Consider the following 18,271-nt stretch of genomic DNA (forward strand, 5'->3'; position numbering starts at 1 on the left):
CCCCGGTGGCGGCACCTGAGTGCCTGCCACGAGGGAAGAAAGACCGACCCGGAGAGCGCAGGAAAGCAAGCCTGGTTACGCCCCTGCCGGCCCGGGGGCTGCCGAGGACAGAGCGAGCGGCTGCCTGGGAGCTCACAGAGCTCTCCCGACCGAGACTGCACACACTTTCCAGCGCCTGCAGCCAGCGGCAGCCCCGTGGGCTACTCGCCCAGTGCCCTGGCAGCCCCGGGGGCGGCCAGGGCGGTGTTCCCCGCGCCGCCACGAACACGCCTGTGGGCGTTGAGCCGCCCCGTCCCGCCTCCGCAGAGGCCGCAGCCGCAGTCCCCGTTGTCCGGGCCTGCCGGCAGGCTCGATACCTCCCGGCCCCGCTCCCTCCCAGCCCTGCCCGGCAGCGCGGCCCTCCTGCCGCCGCTTCCACTCCTGCGCACTGGGCGCGCCCCCCGGGCCGGCAGCGGCCAGGGGCGGGCAGGGGAGCCGCCAACTGCGGTCCCGCGGGGAGCGGCTGTGGCGGGGCCGCCGCCCGCGCTCGCTGGGCAGGATGGAGACGGAGGGCCGGGTACCGGGGCCGGCGCTCCCCGCCGGCGGGGAAGGGCCCGGAGCCGACTCGCATCTCGCTCCGGGTGCCCTCGGCACGGCCCGGGCGCCGCTGCTCGCCGCCGCCGAAGTGCTGGCCCTGGACGACGAGGAAGACGACCTGGAGGTGTTCAGCAAGGTACGGCAGCACCATCCGCGCCGGGGGCGGCCGGGCGGGCGAGCGAGCCGGTACTTTGCCCCAGCGGGCGCCGGGCGAGCCGGGGTGGTGCGACGGGACGGGACGGGACGGCTCCGCCCCGGGCGGCGGTCGCGGCCTCTGCCCGCCCGCCCCTCGCACGCACGGCGCTCCCCGGTGCTACCGGGACTCCGTGACGGGCCGGGCTGCCCCAGGGCGCGGGGCTGACAGGGGCAGCGCTCGGCGGCGCCCGCAGTCCCGGGTGACTTCTCGGGCACGAAACGCGGAGTCGCTGCTTCGGACGAGTAGTGCGAGTCATGACTGCGCTTACCTTAAAAATGTGCCATCTAATCTGGACTCGCTGTACCCTTATCATCACTTATGCTCGTCAGGTGCCATATTTGTATCTGTAAATGAAATAAACAGTCGTGTTTAGTAATTGCAGTGTGTTTGAGTGTAAATAAATGTTTCCAAGTTTTAGTTTGAGTTTCCTTTTAAAAGATGAAGTCTCACACCTTCACATGGGAGATTTGAGAAGATAATACCTGATTTTGATGAAGGGAATAAAATGAACGTAACTGACAATGTATCGGTGTCCAGAGGGCACACAGCCAGGTACATGCATGCCCGTCTGGCTGATAGTGCTGGTTTTAATTAAACCAACAAAGGGGGGGGTACGGCATCCATGTGTATTGTTTCTCATTTAGTACTGATTTAGAACAGGTGAAGACAAGACTTACCTCTTGTCTCCTCAGTAGTTAAAGAAGAAGGTATGCCATGGATCTATTTGCCTTATCAAGGCAGCATGTAAAATATAAGTGCATACAGAGAGCTAGGGTGGAAAAAACATGTATAGGGCTCGGGTGTCTTTCACCATTTGAGACTTGTGAACTGCTGTGATAGGATGTGTGCCATGGGAGAGAAATAGCAGTTACATTTCCGATCTGAAAAAGTGACTGTATTTCTATTCAGTAAGACAGATTGTCACAGGCAGTAAGTGTGTGGTTTTTATATTTCTGTAGGTGAGAAACACTGTTGTGGTATGAATGAATACTACTATTGGAATAAGGACTTCCTTCTTAGGAGCTATGCATTTAAATCTGTAATACAATTTATGTATGTATTGTTATGTATTTAAACTGTAATAGAATTATTGAAACTCATGGCTTTTAATGCCAGAAGGGACTCTTACGTGATTTAATCGTCTGTAACATGCAAGAGATTAGGCTAAATTTCACCAAGTTACCTGTATTTTTCTGAAGCATAACTAGGGTCGAGCTGAATTATATCTTCTTGGAAAGCACCAGTCCTGATTTGATTTAAAACAATGAATGATTCACTGAACTTGCATGCAGAAGCAGTGCTAAAATATCATTTTAGTTGTTGATGCTCACTTTGCATCCATTTCCTTTTACGAGTGAAGTTCAGGCAGTTCTGCATGAAGGTATCTGCTTATCAACACTGTGTATTGATGCTTATGCTGCTTCCTTATCAAGAGCAATTCTCCTTGGGAATAAAAAATAAAAACAAGTGGAGTTGATACAAGTTACTGCTGCTTTATGGCAAATATTGAGATCTTTAAATTTCTACCTGGATTCATGCCAAATGTTTTTTACATATATGAAATCTTAACTACTGTTAATGCATGCTACATGAGAAGTTATTCCTGCAAAGAAGAAAATTTGTCATATTATATGAAAATACAGCTTTCCTTCCAAAGCTTGGATACCTGCATGTAGTGGTTGTATATATATCAACCAGAAATTCATGGTTTGCTTTCAAGTGCAATTTGAGATCTGATCTTTTGAGCTGATGAAAATTTGTGACATTGGTTGGGCTTTACACCCTGTTTATTCATGTTCCATATATTCAGAGGAATCTGACAGGCTAAATGTAGCTTACGACTAAGATTTGTAAAACCAATTTTTCCATAACATAGTGTTCCAGGACTGCCTTGTTTTAAATTACATCTTAATGGGGTTCCTCACACAGTGTTTGTAAGGAAGTGGTGTAGCCTTTGCAGGCCAAGTGGAATGGCAGCAGCCATGCAGAGCTCGCTGCTTGCTGCTCTCGTCAGCTTCATCTTTCTCAGTCTAGGCAGTGGAATGTGCCAACTAACAAAATGGTGAAAAATGAGATTCTTAAAAATTGTCAACCTCAATACCCTGAGTTATTACTCAGAATGTAAACACTGGGCTTTTATTTTATGAAAATCCATAGACGTTTAACCAGATAGTGTTATAAACCATTGACCTGGTATCCTCTGACATATCTCAAATATTACAGACCAGCATCCTCAGCAGCCCTAGTAAAGCATTTCATGATGTGATATGCGTTTCACTTTATCCTAGTTTCCACTGCCACTGAAAAAGTTTGTAATTCTTTTCAGCAGAGACAAATTCTGGAAGCTGAGTTATGACTCAGACAGATGGAATGTTTTCAACCTGCTTTCTTCCCTTAGCTTCAAAGTATAGAGTACTGCCTGTGTCACAAATACCCATTCAATTATCTTTTGCATTCCTTGATAACTGATATGTAGCATTGGCAGAGCTGTCGGCAGTTTGGTTAATACTTAAAATCTTCAGCACCTCTGCTTTCAAACTCTGTTTCACAGTGGTGTCTGCATTTCATAATTACAGAAAACTTAATGATATTTTTGAAAAACATGTATATACCACTTCAGAATTGCATAGAAACTAATTTTTTTTTGAGAGTTTTCTTCAAGTTCATCAAGGATTTGAGACAGAATAGTTCCTTGGCCAGAAAATGCACTTATAAATCAGTCCTCCTGAATCTCTTTGCTCCTTGAAGAATGCTCCAACAACCAAACTATTCACTTATAAGACAAACTCTGCCCCATGTCCTTTATCTCAAGACCTGTGTTTGGATCCTGGCTTCAGATTGTTGCAAGCTCTGGATCCTTGCTGGAAGGGATGGAGGGATGGAGGGATGGATGGATGGATGGATGGATGGATGGATGGATGGATGGATGGATGGATGGATGGATGGATGGATGGATGGAGCACAGAGGTAACCTTGGGTCAAGGACCTATGCTGTGGGAGGGAGCATTGTTTAGACAAACCCCCAGGCTTAGTGTCTTCTCCAAAGAGCTGCAGTCTCAGCTCTGTGCATAGCCTTTTTGAGGCTGCTCTTGCTGCAGGAGTGTTTTCTTCCCTTATATATTTTGGAGTGTTACTGACCAGTTGCAGTCAAAGGAGGGAAGGGGCTTGGAAAGAGAAGGGGTACTGCAGGTAGGTGGGGATGGGGGAGGTGTGGGAAAGGACATCATTTTCTGGAACAGGGCCTTGATGTTCTTTGCATGGGTGAGGAGAAAGAAGGTTACACAACCCGAGAGCTGTCAGTTTTTCCTTTGCTACAAAACTCCTGCCCTCATCTGTATGCACAGAAAAACATAATTCCAACCACAAACTTACAGCTGTATAGAAAATTACCATGGGTTTTTTTAACTGCGTTTCTGTGATGACATCAGGCTTAGGTCACATGAACTTCAAGAATTACTGGAAGTTAACCTGAACTATCATGAAGATAAAAAGACAGATGCTTCTTTAAAACTCAGGTGTATTCATTCGTGTGCACATGAATACTAGAGCTATATTAAACAAAACCAAATAGTTGCTTATTCTATGGATTTTTATTGCCCATATTTTGTTTCTCAAACCACATATTCATAAGTCCTTCCACATAAACACATACTTTTAGACACCTCTATGAATAGAGCAATTTTTAGTAGCAACCTAGAAGAAGGAAGGAAACATTACGACATTAATGCTTCATGTAAAATGAGAAAATATGAAACACATTTACCTTAATCCAATTTAGGCTTTGCAGAGTCGTTACTCCTCAAATTATATGGCCATTCAAGTCCCTTACTTGCTCACATCCATTTTTCTTTCCATAGAAATTTCCCATTGCCTCAGCACTTTGAATTGCATGGGCTGCTCTAAGCTAGCAGTCCTCATTCTTCATCTAGAGCATGGTCATCCAGTGCTAGCAGGCTCTGGGAAGAGCTCTCTTTATTCTGCATGACTCAGGATAGTGCTGGCTGTATAGGACAAAAAGCAACTCTGACACAGTTCAGCAGCACTAAAGTGGGGTTCACTTCATTCCTGTGAGATTGGCCTTGGGATGATGCTGTGACTCCACTTAGTGTGGACTCGCACTATTCCAGTCGTGGCGTTTGAGCAGTTTTCTCTTTAGCTGCATCCCTGTTCTCTTTCCTCTATAGTTAACAAGGCATTGAAGAGGGCAACTCTTTGCTACTCATAGTCAGTGTAGTCTAACAACCCTTTTAGAAAACTTCTAGAAAATTGATTAATTTTAAAGTTTGTTATGAATATGATTCTTTGTATTGCATATATTTAAAAAGCCTCATACTGTATTACTGTATTTGATATTTAAAATATAATGATTAATTTCAATTTCTCTATTATCTCTAATGATTTATTAATTTGTTATGCTCTTTTATGAAGTTAGTGAATTCAATTTATATTCATGGTAACTGTATTCTTCAAGAGTCTAGATTACAGATCTCACCCAGACTTGTGTCTAAGGAAGAAAATGACATTTCTGTCCCATTTCCAGTTTCCACCTTGTTTCTCAGCAGTTTAGTGAGCACCATTGAACGCACTAGGAGAAGCAGCTGCTGTGGGGACATATTCTTACTGAGTTGTGTGGAAGTGGTCAGTAGTATTAAAAAGAGGTTTTTCACTTCAGCAAAACAGTGGTTTGACTTTTTTTTTTAGAAATTAAGCAGCAAATTTGAACTGCATCCTTACTTACTGTTTTCCTTGAGAAAAAGAAAAAGATTAATTTATGTACCATTAATTGTTTTTCATTTCAAATATTAATTAAACTAAACACAAACTGAAATATCTACTTCCAGTAAAAATTCTGATTTGGATTTTGCCTTGTTTTTTTGAATCATCATTTTTTTATCCATCCTGTTCAGGTAATTAGAGATAATTCAAACATCTTAAGTCCTCAGTAACTGGCTTCTAACAATTTTAATAAAACTGGTAAGTACCCTACACAATTAATGGGTGCTTGGTTCATAACTAATGTTACTATTCATAGGAAAGTTCTCTTTCTAGCTATTCATAACATTTTCAAATGGTGGTATTTTGTTCTTTCATCCATTTTAGAATAAATCTCATTTCTTACATCCTCACCAAAGCAAATACTGAAAAGGATAACAGATTTGCTCTGTACTACATAATTCTTTCATTTGCTCTGAGTTTTATCTGTTCTATCAGATTATTTTAAAGCTTTGATATGGATGTCCTCATGTCTTATCTGTAGGATACATCTCTGACTGAGGTAAACTCATTCAGTCCTTCAGTGCCAATATCCCCCTCATCAATGATAAACCAGTATAAATTTGAAGATGGGCCAGAATTAAGAGATCTCTTCATTACAGTCGATGATCCTGAAAGCCACATTACAGCCATTGAAACATTTATCACATACAGAGTAGTCACCAAGGTGAGTATCTATTCATGGTTTAATGGCTTGCTTTGATAACAACTGGCATTTTCACTCTTCTTGCACACCATTCTCTGGCATATTGCTAAATTTAAACTTTAATTTTGCCATGAGTTATAGACAACTAAAACTGCATGCAACTGTGCTGTATATAATGGGAAAAAAATCAATGTGAGTCTGCATACACGTGCTTAGATTCTTTGAGAAAGTAGTTAATAATTCTTCAATGGCAAAATGAATACTGTGAGGCAATAACATTTTCTGTTGTGATCTTCAGCAGGAATAGGAAACAGCCAGAGGACTGATCTTTGAAGACACTGTATTAGCACAAGTATTGATGACTTTTGGATAACTTACAGGCTACCAGTCTTATGTTTTGCATAAACATTACCTCCTACAGTCTTTCAGTTCCATTCTTTTCTAACTGCAGCATCCATTAACACATGGATGTTTGCTTCCCATGTACAGTTGCATGAGATTTCTGGGGAAATTGCCACAATTCTCTAATGAAAAAGTAGTATTAGGAAACAATTAAGTGTATTTTTAGTTGTCGTGAATACAACTTATTTACAGGAAATAAGGAAGAAAATCAGCCTTGTGAGACCAGCCAGATCTTCTGAGATTACCAGTAAATATTCTGCAGGCTCCATTTTGAGAATTGCACTGTTCATTTATTTTACTTTGAGTTCTTTTTAAAATATTCATTTAAAAGCATATTTTCAAATGGGAATTATTCATCTTTAAATAAGAGATATCAATTCCTCATAAAATATTTAAGGAGTAGGAAGAGAGATATCTTTGTTATGTTGCTAGCAATAATTTTCACTTTATGCCTGTTTCTGTAGACGAAAGAACATTTTTTTCTTCAGGCAAGTATGAAGGGGCTGTAAGTTGGATTGGTCTTGCTTTTTTTATCTCTTCTTTCTTATCATATTTAATTTGGAGTGGTGGTTGTTGATGATAAAGTAATAGCATTCCTCCCACACACCTTGAAAAATTTTTATTCAACCCTCAAAAATGTTTGGATTACCAAAAGCAGGTTTTGAGGTTTTTAGAATTTACTTGCATCGCGTTATAAATCTCTGTGCAACAAAGAACGCTAAATAAAAACATGGACTCTTTGTGGCTTGCCTCCAGAAGACAGAGCAATGGTAAAATAAATCTCAGGGTCTGACAATTTTTTAATCTGTAATAAGGATTTTTTGTAGGCATTACACATTTGTTGGCAAGTTCTAACAGGGGGCTGCAAAACTGGAATCAGTGATGGGCTGCAGAATCCATTAAGCAGTGCAGGAAGTGTTATTGCTGTGATATGCTGAAGTTTTCATGTTTTGAATGTGAGGATTATTGAGTAATGTCACCAGGTCCCAAGGACGTGTGTCAGCTCTTTGGGCTTTGTTCAGAGTGCTAAAAAAGGGACTTTCCTCACTTGTAGATTACTAATCACTTTAAGAGAAGTGCCCTCAAAGTAACCAACATAACTGTGATTGCAGAAAGAAAAATGCCGCCCTAAAGTAATTATTGCAATAATTTGGAAACTTTGTGGTAAGATAACCATTATATGTCACTGTACAAAGTGCAGCTTAGTGCTCACTTTTTTTCCCACCCAGTGGAACTTTGAAATAGGATGTGTTAACTCTTCAAGGAGTTGATCATTGTTCCTTAAGATAATAGCCAAACAGTATCAGAGACCAAATAGAATGTATGCATTCCCTCAAGTACTCAGTTTTCTCCAAAATCTAAAATTTTTTTTTCTAGTATTCTAACCTAAGCCTGTTTTTTCTGCTTTTGGTTTTCAGACAACCCGTGGTGAATTTGACTCCAGTGAATATGAAGTCCGAAGACGATACCAGGATTTCCTTTGGCTGAAGAGCAAACTTGAAGAAGCACATCCGACACTGATCATTCCTGTTTGTTTGCTAAAACCTAAGTTATTTTTCTTTGTTTATAAGATGGCTCCAGTTTAATACAGAGATGTTTGAGGTCTTTCTTCAGCTTCTGAAGTTTCCCAAATATTAAGCCAACCTATTTTCCTTAGCTTTATATATATGTGACAAAAATCACATAAAGGTATTTCTTAGGTTAATTTGCAGTAATTTATGTCCTTTCTTAGTTGTACTTCTTTCTGTTCTTCTGCACTGTATATTACAAGAAAAATGGTATACCTTAGTTGAATATGATAAATTTACATAGCTTTTGGGTTGTTGCATGGTGGATTTTACAAGGTATACCTATGTTTTTTAGTAAGCAGAAGAACTGTTATAATACTCTGAATATTATGCAAATTATACAATATATTTCTTCTTTTTTTTTCCTTAGCCGTTGCCTGAAAAATTCATAATGAAAGGAATGGTGGAACGATTTAGTGATGAATTCATTGAGACTCGAAGAAAAGCTTTACATAAATTTTTGAACCGTATTGCTGATCATCCAACTTTAACTTTTAATGAGGACTTCAAAATTTTTCTTACTGCACAAGCCTGGGTAAAATGACTTTGTTTTTATTTACAGTTATGTGAAGCCACATGTTATGTTAGTAGGGTATATTAGGAGCCTCCCTGGTTCAATATTCAGTAGTGTCATCCCATGGCTTGTTACAGAAGTAGCAGAAGCAGGCAGGGATTTGTAGAATATTCATAACCTAAGATAACCTTTTCTTCTGTGGTTTTGGTAATCATGTACATGACCATAAATATTGCTGTACCTTCCAAAGTTGGTTTTGTTACTGCATTTTGGATTTTTTTGGAAAATTCATAGTATTTCAACTCTGGATATTTTTTGGTACACATATAAGTTTCCAAGATTATGAGTAAAACAGTGGTATTAATTAATTATTGTTTTGGCATGGCAATGTCTTTTCCTTCTTTCTTTTTTTTTTAAGTTTTACTAATCTCATAAAAGAAAAACACAGGATTTTCCTGTTTGATTGTTGCAAAATGTGTCCAGTTGCAAATTGGAGTTTTGTACTCAGAAAAGCCTGCCTCTGAATTTCAGCAAAGGTTATTCTAGCAACATATAAAAAAAGTTAAAAAAAATAGATGGATTACTTCCTCCAGTAGGAGCATTGTCTGCTTTTCTCAAAGACTTATTTCTTCAATCATTACCTCTGCTTTCCTGTTCAAAAAGCTAAATTGCAAACTAACTAACTCACCCTGAGGAGCAAAGGGGTGAAGGTTCTCTGCCATGTTCAACCATTCTTGCAACACTGTCATACATGGCATGCTTGTGTTTGCTCAGAAAGGCTTAGCCAATAAATGCACAAGACAGGGATGGTTCTGACAGTGATCTAATAATGATAAGATTTATACACTAAAAAGACAGAGGTTTGTGTATGTAGTTTTGTTTAAAAAAAAAAGAAAAAGAAAAAGAGAATTAATAAAAGTACCTGGAAATAAAGAGACCTTGTTCTGTCTTTAGGAACTCTCCTCCCACAAGAAGCAGGGTCCTGGTTTGCTGAGCAGGATGGGACAGACCGTCAGAGCTGTAGCATCCTCAGTAAGAGGAGCAGTTAAAAATCGTCCTGAAATGTTTACAGAAATGAACAATTACATGGAAACATTTAGTCAGAAAGTAAACTTACTAGATAAAATAGCTCATAGGATTTACAAGGAAGAAAGGGGTAAGTAGAAAATGTGTATCAGTTTTACTGATTTAAGAAATTTAAAAGTAAATTAGATTTCATTGTGGCAGGCAAAATACTCTTTCCAGGAAAAAGGGAGATGGTTATATTTATATTGTGGTCATGTTCATCCTTCTAGTCATGTTTTTGACAAACCTTCAATTTTTTTAATAGGAAGAGTTTTAACATAATTCAGCTACTTATAAGGAACTTAGAAGAAAATTTTAATGTGCTTTTTGGAAAGCTGCATGACCTTTGGTTTTTAACTTGCAAGGGAATGGACAGTTTTCTGTGCAATCTCATAGTGACACAAGGCTGTCTTGATTCTAGGTCTCTAAACTTTTTTTAGTTTTATTCTGGAACCTTTTTCCATTGACAAAGTAGATTTTAATTTTTAATAGCTTTACTGTTGGCCATAATTTTTCTCATGGAAAGCTGTGCCTACTAGAGTTTTCTCAAAAAGGATGGGTTAATCTGAATTTTTTCCTTAAGTAAGAGCAGTCACACATCTAGTTGGAATGCTAAATTATTGACTTTTCCTGAGATTCTGAGATGATCCTGATCTCAGACTATGCCTGTTCAATAGAATTTCCACTGGGCAGCACTTGAAGTATTTACTTGTCTATATAATATAATTTGAAGAGCTGTATCCTGTTAATAATTGAATCCTTGAGCTTTCTTGTGCAGTACCAGATCTCAGTGTGTCTTCAATGAAAGGGTGTTATAAAGGAAAAATACATGTTGGTGAAAATAGTAGGAACTCTTTCCCTGGAGAGAGCAATTGACATTGTTCCCTCCAGTGAAAGGAGTTGTCTGAGCTCTGTAGGTTCAAGGTATCAGTGCCAAAATATTTCTTGGAAAAGCTTAAGAATTTTGACATGCTCCTAAATGTTGTAGATTATATCTTCTTTCTAGATTTTCCAAACAACACTTGTCAGAACAGTGTAGGGCCACACTGTTGTGAATAGGAATTGTTGATAGCTGTGATACAGAGAACATTCCTGCTTGCAGTACCTTAACATGGGGTTCTTGATTACATCTTCCATAGAGGGTTTTTTTTTGTCCAAATAATCTCAAAGTAAACATTACACTCTTTATGCCACACGACTGCTTTCATCTTTCTTAAAAATTTCTTCATTATAAATTTAGTAGTGACAAAATTGCATTTTCAGTGCATGACCAATGTGTTCACAGTCTCCTCCTGTGAACTGCAGCTTGCCCATGTTTAGCCCTACCAAATGGCACCGTGATTTGTAGGCCTTCTCTGTTTATGGATTATCACTTGGTCTAGAAACACAAGAGAAGTAATTAATAAGATATCTCTGTATTTAAATTAATAAAAACTACCAAAGGAGATACCTGCTGAGTTGGGGGAACTTCAATGTTTCTTCTGGAGCTTTTGGGACATAACAAAGCTTCTAGTTTTAATAACTGAAACTGTATTTGGAACATTACTGTTACCAAGAAGCAGGGGAATTCAGGGCAGTAGAAGTCAGCAAGTCAGACCAACTGCAGTGGTTGTTGCTCTGTGCAAAGACAACGGAAGGTAATGTAGGTCATTGGTGTATGAATGCAGCTCTTCAGGTCTGCCTGAGTTTGTGTGTCATTGTGAAATATCTGGGGCATTTTTGCTGATAAAGTTCTCAAAGCTACAATACATTAATTGATTCGTTTATTCATAAACAGTGAACGGGAGTTTGCTTATCTTGGTCATTTGAGCAAATTTAAAATTAGCATCAGTCTCTTGCTTGGTTCCCAGTAAATATGAAGTTGCACTTAGTATCACTTAGAGCTCTGTTCATGAAGAGTAATACGTGTGTATGTTCCTTGTCAGACTACTTCAATGAAATGAAGGAGTACGGCCCCATCCACACGCTGTGGTCGGCGTCGGAAGAAGACATAGGCGACTCTCTGAAGGGCCTGGCCAGCTGCATCGACCGCTGCTGCAGGGCTACGGAGAAGCGAATGGCAGGGCTCTCAGAGCACCTGCTGCCCATTCTACATGAATATGTTCTCTACAGCGAGATTCTCATGGTAAGGTTTCCTGAAGGACTCTTTATGGCTCAGTATATAATTTGGCTTAGTCCAGTGACCATGTCCTGGAGAGAATTTGTAGCTGATGAAAATGACTTCACAGTCCCTGTATTTACTCAATACAAAGCATGCACAGCGTATGATACCTGTCCATTATTGGGGAATCCGATTGGTCCTGTTTCTCTTGCTAAGGTGCCCCTTCCAAATAAGAAGAGCTTGATAGTTTTGCCTGGCAGGCAGCTGTGGGTAGCTGTCCAAGAGTGTCTAGTTTTGTCATCTTCAGGGAGCTCTGCATTGTAGCAATGAGGGTTTGGAAACAGGAGTTGAGAAAGACCTTCTCTGACACTGCCAAAATATGAACTCATTGAGTAACAGATTGTGTGTGGGAAAAGGAGGGGAGAGGTTTTTCCCTTTCTAGGAGCTCTTCCTAAATATGTTTTCTTTTTCCTGAACAGCTGGGAACTTCCAGTCCCTGCACCATTATATAAGCATGTGTTAGTCTTTGCCATAAGCTACTGCTCTCAGTTCCCTTTATGTATGTATTTTGCTTACACTTGGAGAGGATGTAAAAAATCAGACTCCAGAGTTGATACAGTCAGTGCTGGTGGATAATCAACATAATAAAGTAACTGAATTCAGTATGTCATAATTCCCACTCTGCTGCCTACAGAAAGCAGAACATGTGTACAAGCCCATCGTTGTCTAGGTTTTGAGCAATGCCAGCTGCAGAATCTGTTCTTGTGTTACTGCTGGGAACCAGCTCCTGCTGCAGTGGTTTCTGGGTAGGGCTGCAAGAGTCTTACAGTCCATGAGTAGAGCAAGACCCAAGTTAACTGAGCCTTTGGTGGCACTCAGCAGGGTATTGCCAGTTTCTCAGTAAGGCTTAGCTACTGAGATTTAGGAATTCCTGCTGCAATGACTGCTGTCTTTAAAACAAGCTTCACAGAAAAAGGGGCCATACAAAATGTCCTGTATCTCACAGTACTCATTATTTTCTGGTAGATGGAGGTAGGTACTGCTTTGCTAAAAGATCTGAGGAGATTACTGTCCTAGCAATTGCAGGTCATCTTCTCCCCCACTTCCAACCTTGTCTAACAGAATTTCTGCACCTGTTACCCACAAGCAATTGTAGTCTTCGTGCTGCTGAGGAGATGCTGCCCGCCCATTGCCTTCTATTTTGCAGCCTGATTCACCGTCACCCTTTCTCAGGCATTCTGTTTTGTGCAGAGCACAGAAAGATTTCGGGGGACAAGCCCCAGAATGATTACCTGGCTCTTCCTGCACACCTTACTGTTGCCCACTGCAGTTTTTTTTCTGCTTGTAGCTTTCTTGATGCAGCACTTGCAACACAGTATTAGGGTGCCATGAGGACCTGTCCAAGGGAGAAGTCTTCAGTAGCTCATTCCTGTTCCACAACTGTTCCTTTCCCTTCGTTCACCATGGATTTTTATTTTACTTACTACTTCCTTCTTGCACTTTGAAGAGGGAAATACAAGTCACTAAAATAAAATGCCTAAATTACCCTATGGAAGTCACCCACTAGTAAGCATTTCAGAGGTGTGTTTAACCCCTCATCACAGGGACCTTGGTGCAGTGCTGCCAAGATCACATGCCAATGTGCAGAACAAGATGTGATCAATACAATACAATCCTTGTATTTTCCAGTGCTGAAAGTTCAGCCTGTAACTAGGAAAAGAGTTGAATTCATGACTAAAATATTTACATCTGGACCAACCCCTTCCTAACTGACACACAGAACAAATCTGCTATCCCTCAGGGTACACATTACAGTGTTAATTAGTTATGGGTCCACATAAAATTATGTGTGGGTTTTGTGGCAAGGTACCATTAAGTATTGTACAAAAAAACTGTAGAAGTATAATAATATGTTTTAAAAGTGTAGTGTCTTTGTTTGCAGTTAGAAGTCAGTGCTTCTAATGTAGCACCTTAATGTTAATTGGTTTTGTCTTGTAATTTAAAGTGTATATGTGATAAATGTTGCCAAGCTGTCATTAAAAGTTTTAAGAAAGGCAAAAGAAATAGGAAAAAAGAGAAAACATTTGTATTATGAAGAAAAGCTGTTCCAGACATTTTTTTTTGCTTTTGTGCTTCCAGATAAACATTTTCTGATTGCTGATCTATTGCTCAGAAAAGCCCTAAGTCAGATTTACCAGGTTTTTATAGTGATTACCTCTTCAAAAAGAAACATTGAAAAATTACTTGAAAATTAAGCTCTTAAATTATTCTATCACGTTAGATAAAGTGTCAAGATTTCAGAGAGAACTCAGTCAAATAGAGCTAGAGAAGGTAGAGCTGCTTGTGCCCCGTGCTGTTTCAACATGCCCTATGCTAGAGGTGAATACTGAACATCTTTGCAGAAGAAGCAGTAAAACCAGTTGTGGCAAGGTAATGTAAAAGATGGTTTTGAGATTTGGAATTATATATGTCCTGCTTCTGATTTTTTTTCAAAAAGACTAAAGCCTTGCAACACTTCTGCAAGATAAGCACATCTTAGTGTTCTTTTCTAAATAAGGAAGCTAAGACAAAGAGACATTTGTAAGGCTTCATGAAGGTCTCAGAGCAAATGAGCATTGGAAATGGAAATTTAATCTGTAATACTGTTTGTGTTTTGTAGCTTAACAGTAATATTGCTTCCCCTTTCTAATTATTTTTTTGACATTATGCTAAAAACCCAATACCTGACAAGATAGTTTCAAAAATTGCATATGCTGAAAATAAGCACATATACTAATGGTAGAAAAGCTTTAATTCCTATGATAACTTTATCTAATTTTTCTGATTTACCAGAACTATATTTGGCACTTACAAAAAAATATTAAAGGTTAAAGTCACAATTTCAATAATACCTTATATATTATTTCTACTCATTCTACTTTATATTGCAAATTTTACTCAAGATACTTCTGTTCATGAAATTTGGCAAATTCATGAGCAGAAGTATATAAATGAATATATTGTAAGTTAAGCTGATACCAAGTAAACTCCTGTAGCAGTTCTGCTCATACAACTGGCAGTGAGTGATATTGTGTATGGCAGATTCTTGTGGCACTGATTTTGGATTTAGTAAGATTATTGAAAAGCCTGTAAGATAAAGTACAGGTATGGAAAAATAAATCTTCATTATTTTAATTTTTTTTTTATAAAACATATGTCAAAATTATTAAATGGTATCATTCTGTGGTCTTGTTTATCAAATAGCCAACTTGTTTGATGATTTTCTTAAAGAGCTAAAATTTGGTGCAGTTTACTTCTTTTTTTTCTTTTTTCTTTTTTTTTCTTCCATACTAAGGGTGTTTTGAAAAGGCGAGACCAAATTCAAGGCGAGCTGGATTCCAAAGTTGATGCTTTAGCCAATAAAAAGACAGAGAAGGATCTGGTAAGTGTTTTCAGAAAGCCAGACTCTTCCAGGCCATATTGTAGCGGCAGGAGAGGTGCAGAAGGACACTGGCCTCTGAGGCACGGGCTGGGACTGGGGGCTGTCTCCACCTCTGGCAGCTCTTGTGCCAGGCAAAGGCCATCACCAGGAAGAAGCAGCACTTCAGTAGCTGGGCTGCTGGTCATGGTGGGCGACCACTGGCCTTTGTCAACACAGACTGTACCACAGCTCATTTTTACCTTTTCTATTCCACACTTGCAGTTAAAAGTAGCAGTTGCTGCAGTGCTCTCATAGCTGCTGCTTCATTGATGTAGGGGAGGTAGAGGGGGAGATTAGAATCAGCAAAACTGTTCATTAAACTTATTTAAAGGAAAATCTTCTGCATTCTGTTCTTATAGGTTTCTGTTTTTTCTAGTTGGGCCCAGGGATTTTTTTTTTTGCTTCCAATATGAAACTTTCATTCATTCTAGTGAAGTCAGACTCTAACTGGTACCCCATGGGGGCAGGCATCCCAAAACCACCAGCAAGGCTCAGCAGCCAATTAAAAACAATCTCTGGGATGAGAACTGGCATTTTTAAAATTTTTGATTGTTAAACTCTCCAGTCTAAATAATGTCCTTTTAGCACAGTATTAACACTAAGTGTTATACCGTGTAAATAATATGTAAAAATGACTAATACCATTTTAGTACATCAAAGGAGAAAATCTTTAACATTTCAGATACTTTTTATTTGGCTTGTTCTAATTAGTTTCCATGTAAAGATGAGCTATTTAGATAGTTTTTGGCACTTGAAATGCATATTTTCATTTGATTTTTTTGGCACTGAGATGAATAAATAAGAATATATTGCTGAAGTCTGATATCTACAATGGCTATGGTATATTATATAACAATTTGCCTCTGTGTACTGGAGTGGGACATTAAGTAAATATCTCTGATTTTGGGGTTTTTTCCTGAAGCAGAAATTTTGTGTTCTGTAATTTGTTTTTATTTTTCTACTTTTTTCTATTTGCTGTTTCTTCTGACCTTTTTTCTTAGTTTAAAGCCTGAAGCTCTTATAAAATGCACAGAGGATGGTGAGTTGGAGAAGCTCCCTAGGCTGGGAGTTGGGTAGCCATGGCAGGTGCATTCAGAGATGAATTCAGTTCCATACAGCTTGTTTAGCAGCCAGACTAGTTTACTGCAGAAAAGACACCATAGCCTGGCAGGACTATCTTTTCAGGATGCATTTCCTCTTATAATCTGATGGAGCTCTCAGACATCGTGCATGCACTCCCTCTTCCTGAACTGTTACAAATAAAAAAAGGATATTTTTATTTTAGCATAGTACTGATTGTACCATTTTGATTTGATACTGAAAATGGTTTACTCTATCATGACATGTTTGTACTTGCTTCCAGTAGGATTTTGAAATCAGTTTGCCCAAACTTATTTTTTTCACTGTGTATATGTTTCCATATCTGCATTTACAGTTTGGTAAAGGCTTTGGACACTCTGATTCCCCAGGTGTTCATATCTTTGCTTTATCTTTCCAACCCCTCTATTTCTTACTAATTTCAGAGAATCCTGTTTTTGAGAGTCTGGTTCTTCTTGCAGTCTCAGAAGAGCAGTAAAACAGATGTCTGTTAGTCTAATCTGATAATAAAATCCTGTGTTCTCTAATTGAGTGGCAGCTGTATCCTGAAGACCTTTTCTTAATTAGAAGCTGAAGCCTTTTTCTAGTAAGGATAGTTTGGCAACAGAGAATGGTGTACTGCTATTTTTAACCATTCAAGTGACTGCACTATTTTCTTGGTCATTTTTTTACTGTATTTTCATTTTTATTATGTGTTGAAGTATTTTTCTAACACTTCTAACCAGACTTATTCCTTGGGAAAGGTGGTCATAACACAGGTATGTTGTTGGAATGGGTCTCAGACACCAAGTTTGGGTGTATTTGCACATATCTATTCCTAAGCAGAACTCCTGTAGCTTCTAATGATCTCACAAATGTCAGATTGAACTTGTCAGTGCAATCTAGTAGCCAGAGATTTTGCTGACAATGAGTGGCATGAACCCTAATCTCATTTGAAGTACATTTCCACCACAGATAAGGAGTTTCAGACTGTCATTAGAGCTGATGAAAGGCTGTGAGATATTTAGCATTGGTCATGGCAAACGTTAAATGATTTAACAAATGCAAGGTTGTACAGTGAAAGAATGTAAAACATCCCTAAGGTCAGTGCAGATGAAATAAGCTGAAATTGCAAATTAAACCTGATGGGACATTAGGCTAATCAGCTGGGAAAAAAATGTTTTCTTGAGCTGTGTTAGAAACTGCTTCTGGTGTTGCCACAAAAGCCAAAACCTTGGTTCCTACTCCAAAATTTTGTCCACAAAGGAGGCAGTTATTCAGGGTATGGATGATTTGAAGACTATGATTTTGGATGCAGGCTCTGACAGAGAGATTGGGCCCGACTTTGGTACCCTCCTGCTTATCTAGACATTTCTTACCTGCAGAGCTGTGGCTGGAAAGATAGTGGCATATGCTGCTCCATGATTCCCTCATTCCCTCACTCCATCCTGAAGGTTACACAGCAATGCTAGTGTATCCCTCTATGGTTTGGGCATTTTTAACAGTTTTAGTCTTGCCACTAGGGCTGATAATAATTCTGAAAAAAGGTTTGAATTAATGTGCTCTGACAGAGCAAGATAAGCATTTAAATGCTAACTTAAGGATTCTAGTGTTCAGGCTTGAAACTGAGTAGTAAGGAGATGAAATGCTGAATCTATTACATTCTGAATATGTTTTGTGTTTTAACTCCAGGCTAAAAAGGAGTTAGTATCACCAAGCTGTAGGATTAATTCACATAGCAGGTAGAAATTCATGCTGTTTTGCATAATGAGATGGTGTAAAATACTGTGTCACCATGTAAATTGGCTTTTGGGCCATGTCTCTTTGGCTACAGTCACACAGTCCATGTCCGGCAGCATCTGCCCCAGCAATGCCTGGCTCCCACCTTCCTGA

At 39.5% G+C, this 18,271-nt stretch overlaps 1 protein-coding gene across 1 annotated transcript in view; it reads left to right on the plus strand.

Annotated features, from left to right (window-relative positions):
- The first annotated feature begins 337 nt into the window (after positions 1–337).
- The window catches only part of SNX7 (sorting nexin 7), a 28,685-nt gene continuing 10,751 nt past the window's right edge, over positions 338–18,271 (plus strand). The window contains exons 1-7 of the mRNA XM_084211746.1: positions 338–712; positions 6,030–6,212; positions 8,012–8,122; positions 8,532–8,696; positions 9,630–9,831; positions 11,666–11,865; positions 15,176–15,262. Coding sequence (XP_084067872.1) covers positions 539–712; positions 6,030–6,212; positions 8,012–8,122; positions 8,532–8,696; positions 9,630–9,831; positions 11,666–11,865; positions 15,176–15,262 — 1,122 coding nt within the window. The 5' untranslated portion in view covers positions 338–538. The remainder of the gene's footprint in view (positions 713–6,029; positions 6,213–8,011; positions 8,123–8,531; positions 8,697–9,629; positions 9,832–11,665; positions 11,866–15,175; positions 15,263–18,271) is intronic.

This window comes from Fringilla coelebs (genome assembly GCF_963513975.1).
Source record: "Fringilla coelebs genome assembly, chromosome: 9".
Lineage (NCBI taxonomy): Eukaryota > Metazoa > Chordata > Aves > Passeriformes > Fringillidae > Fringilla > Fringilla coelebs.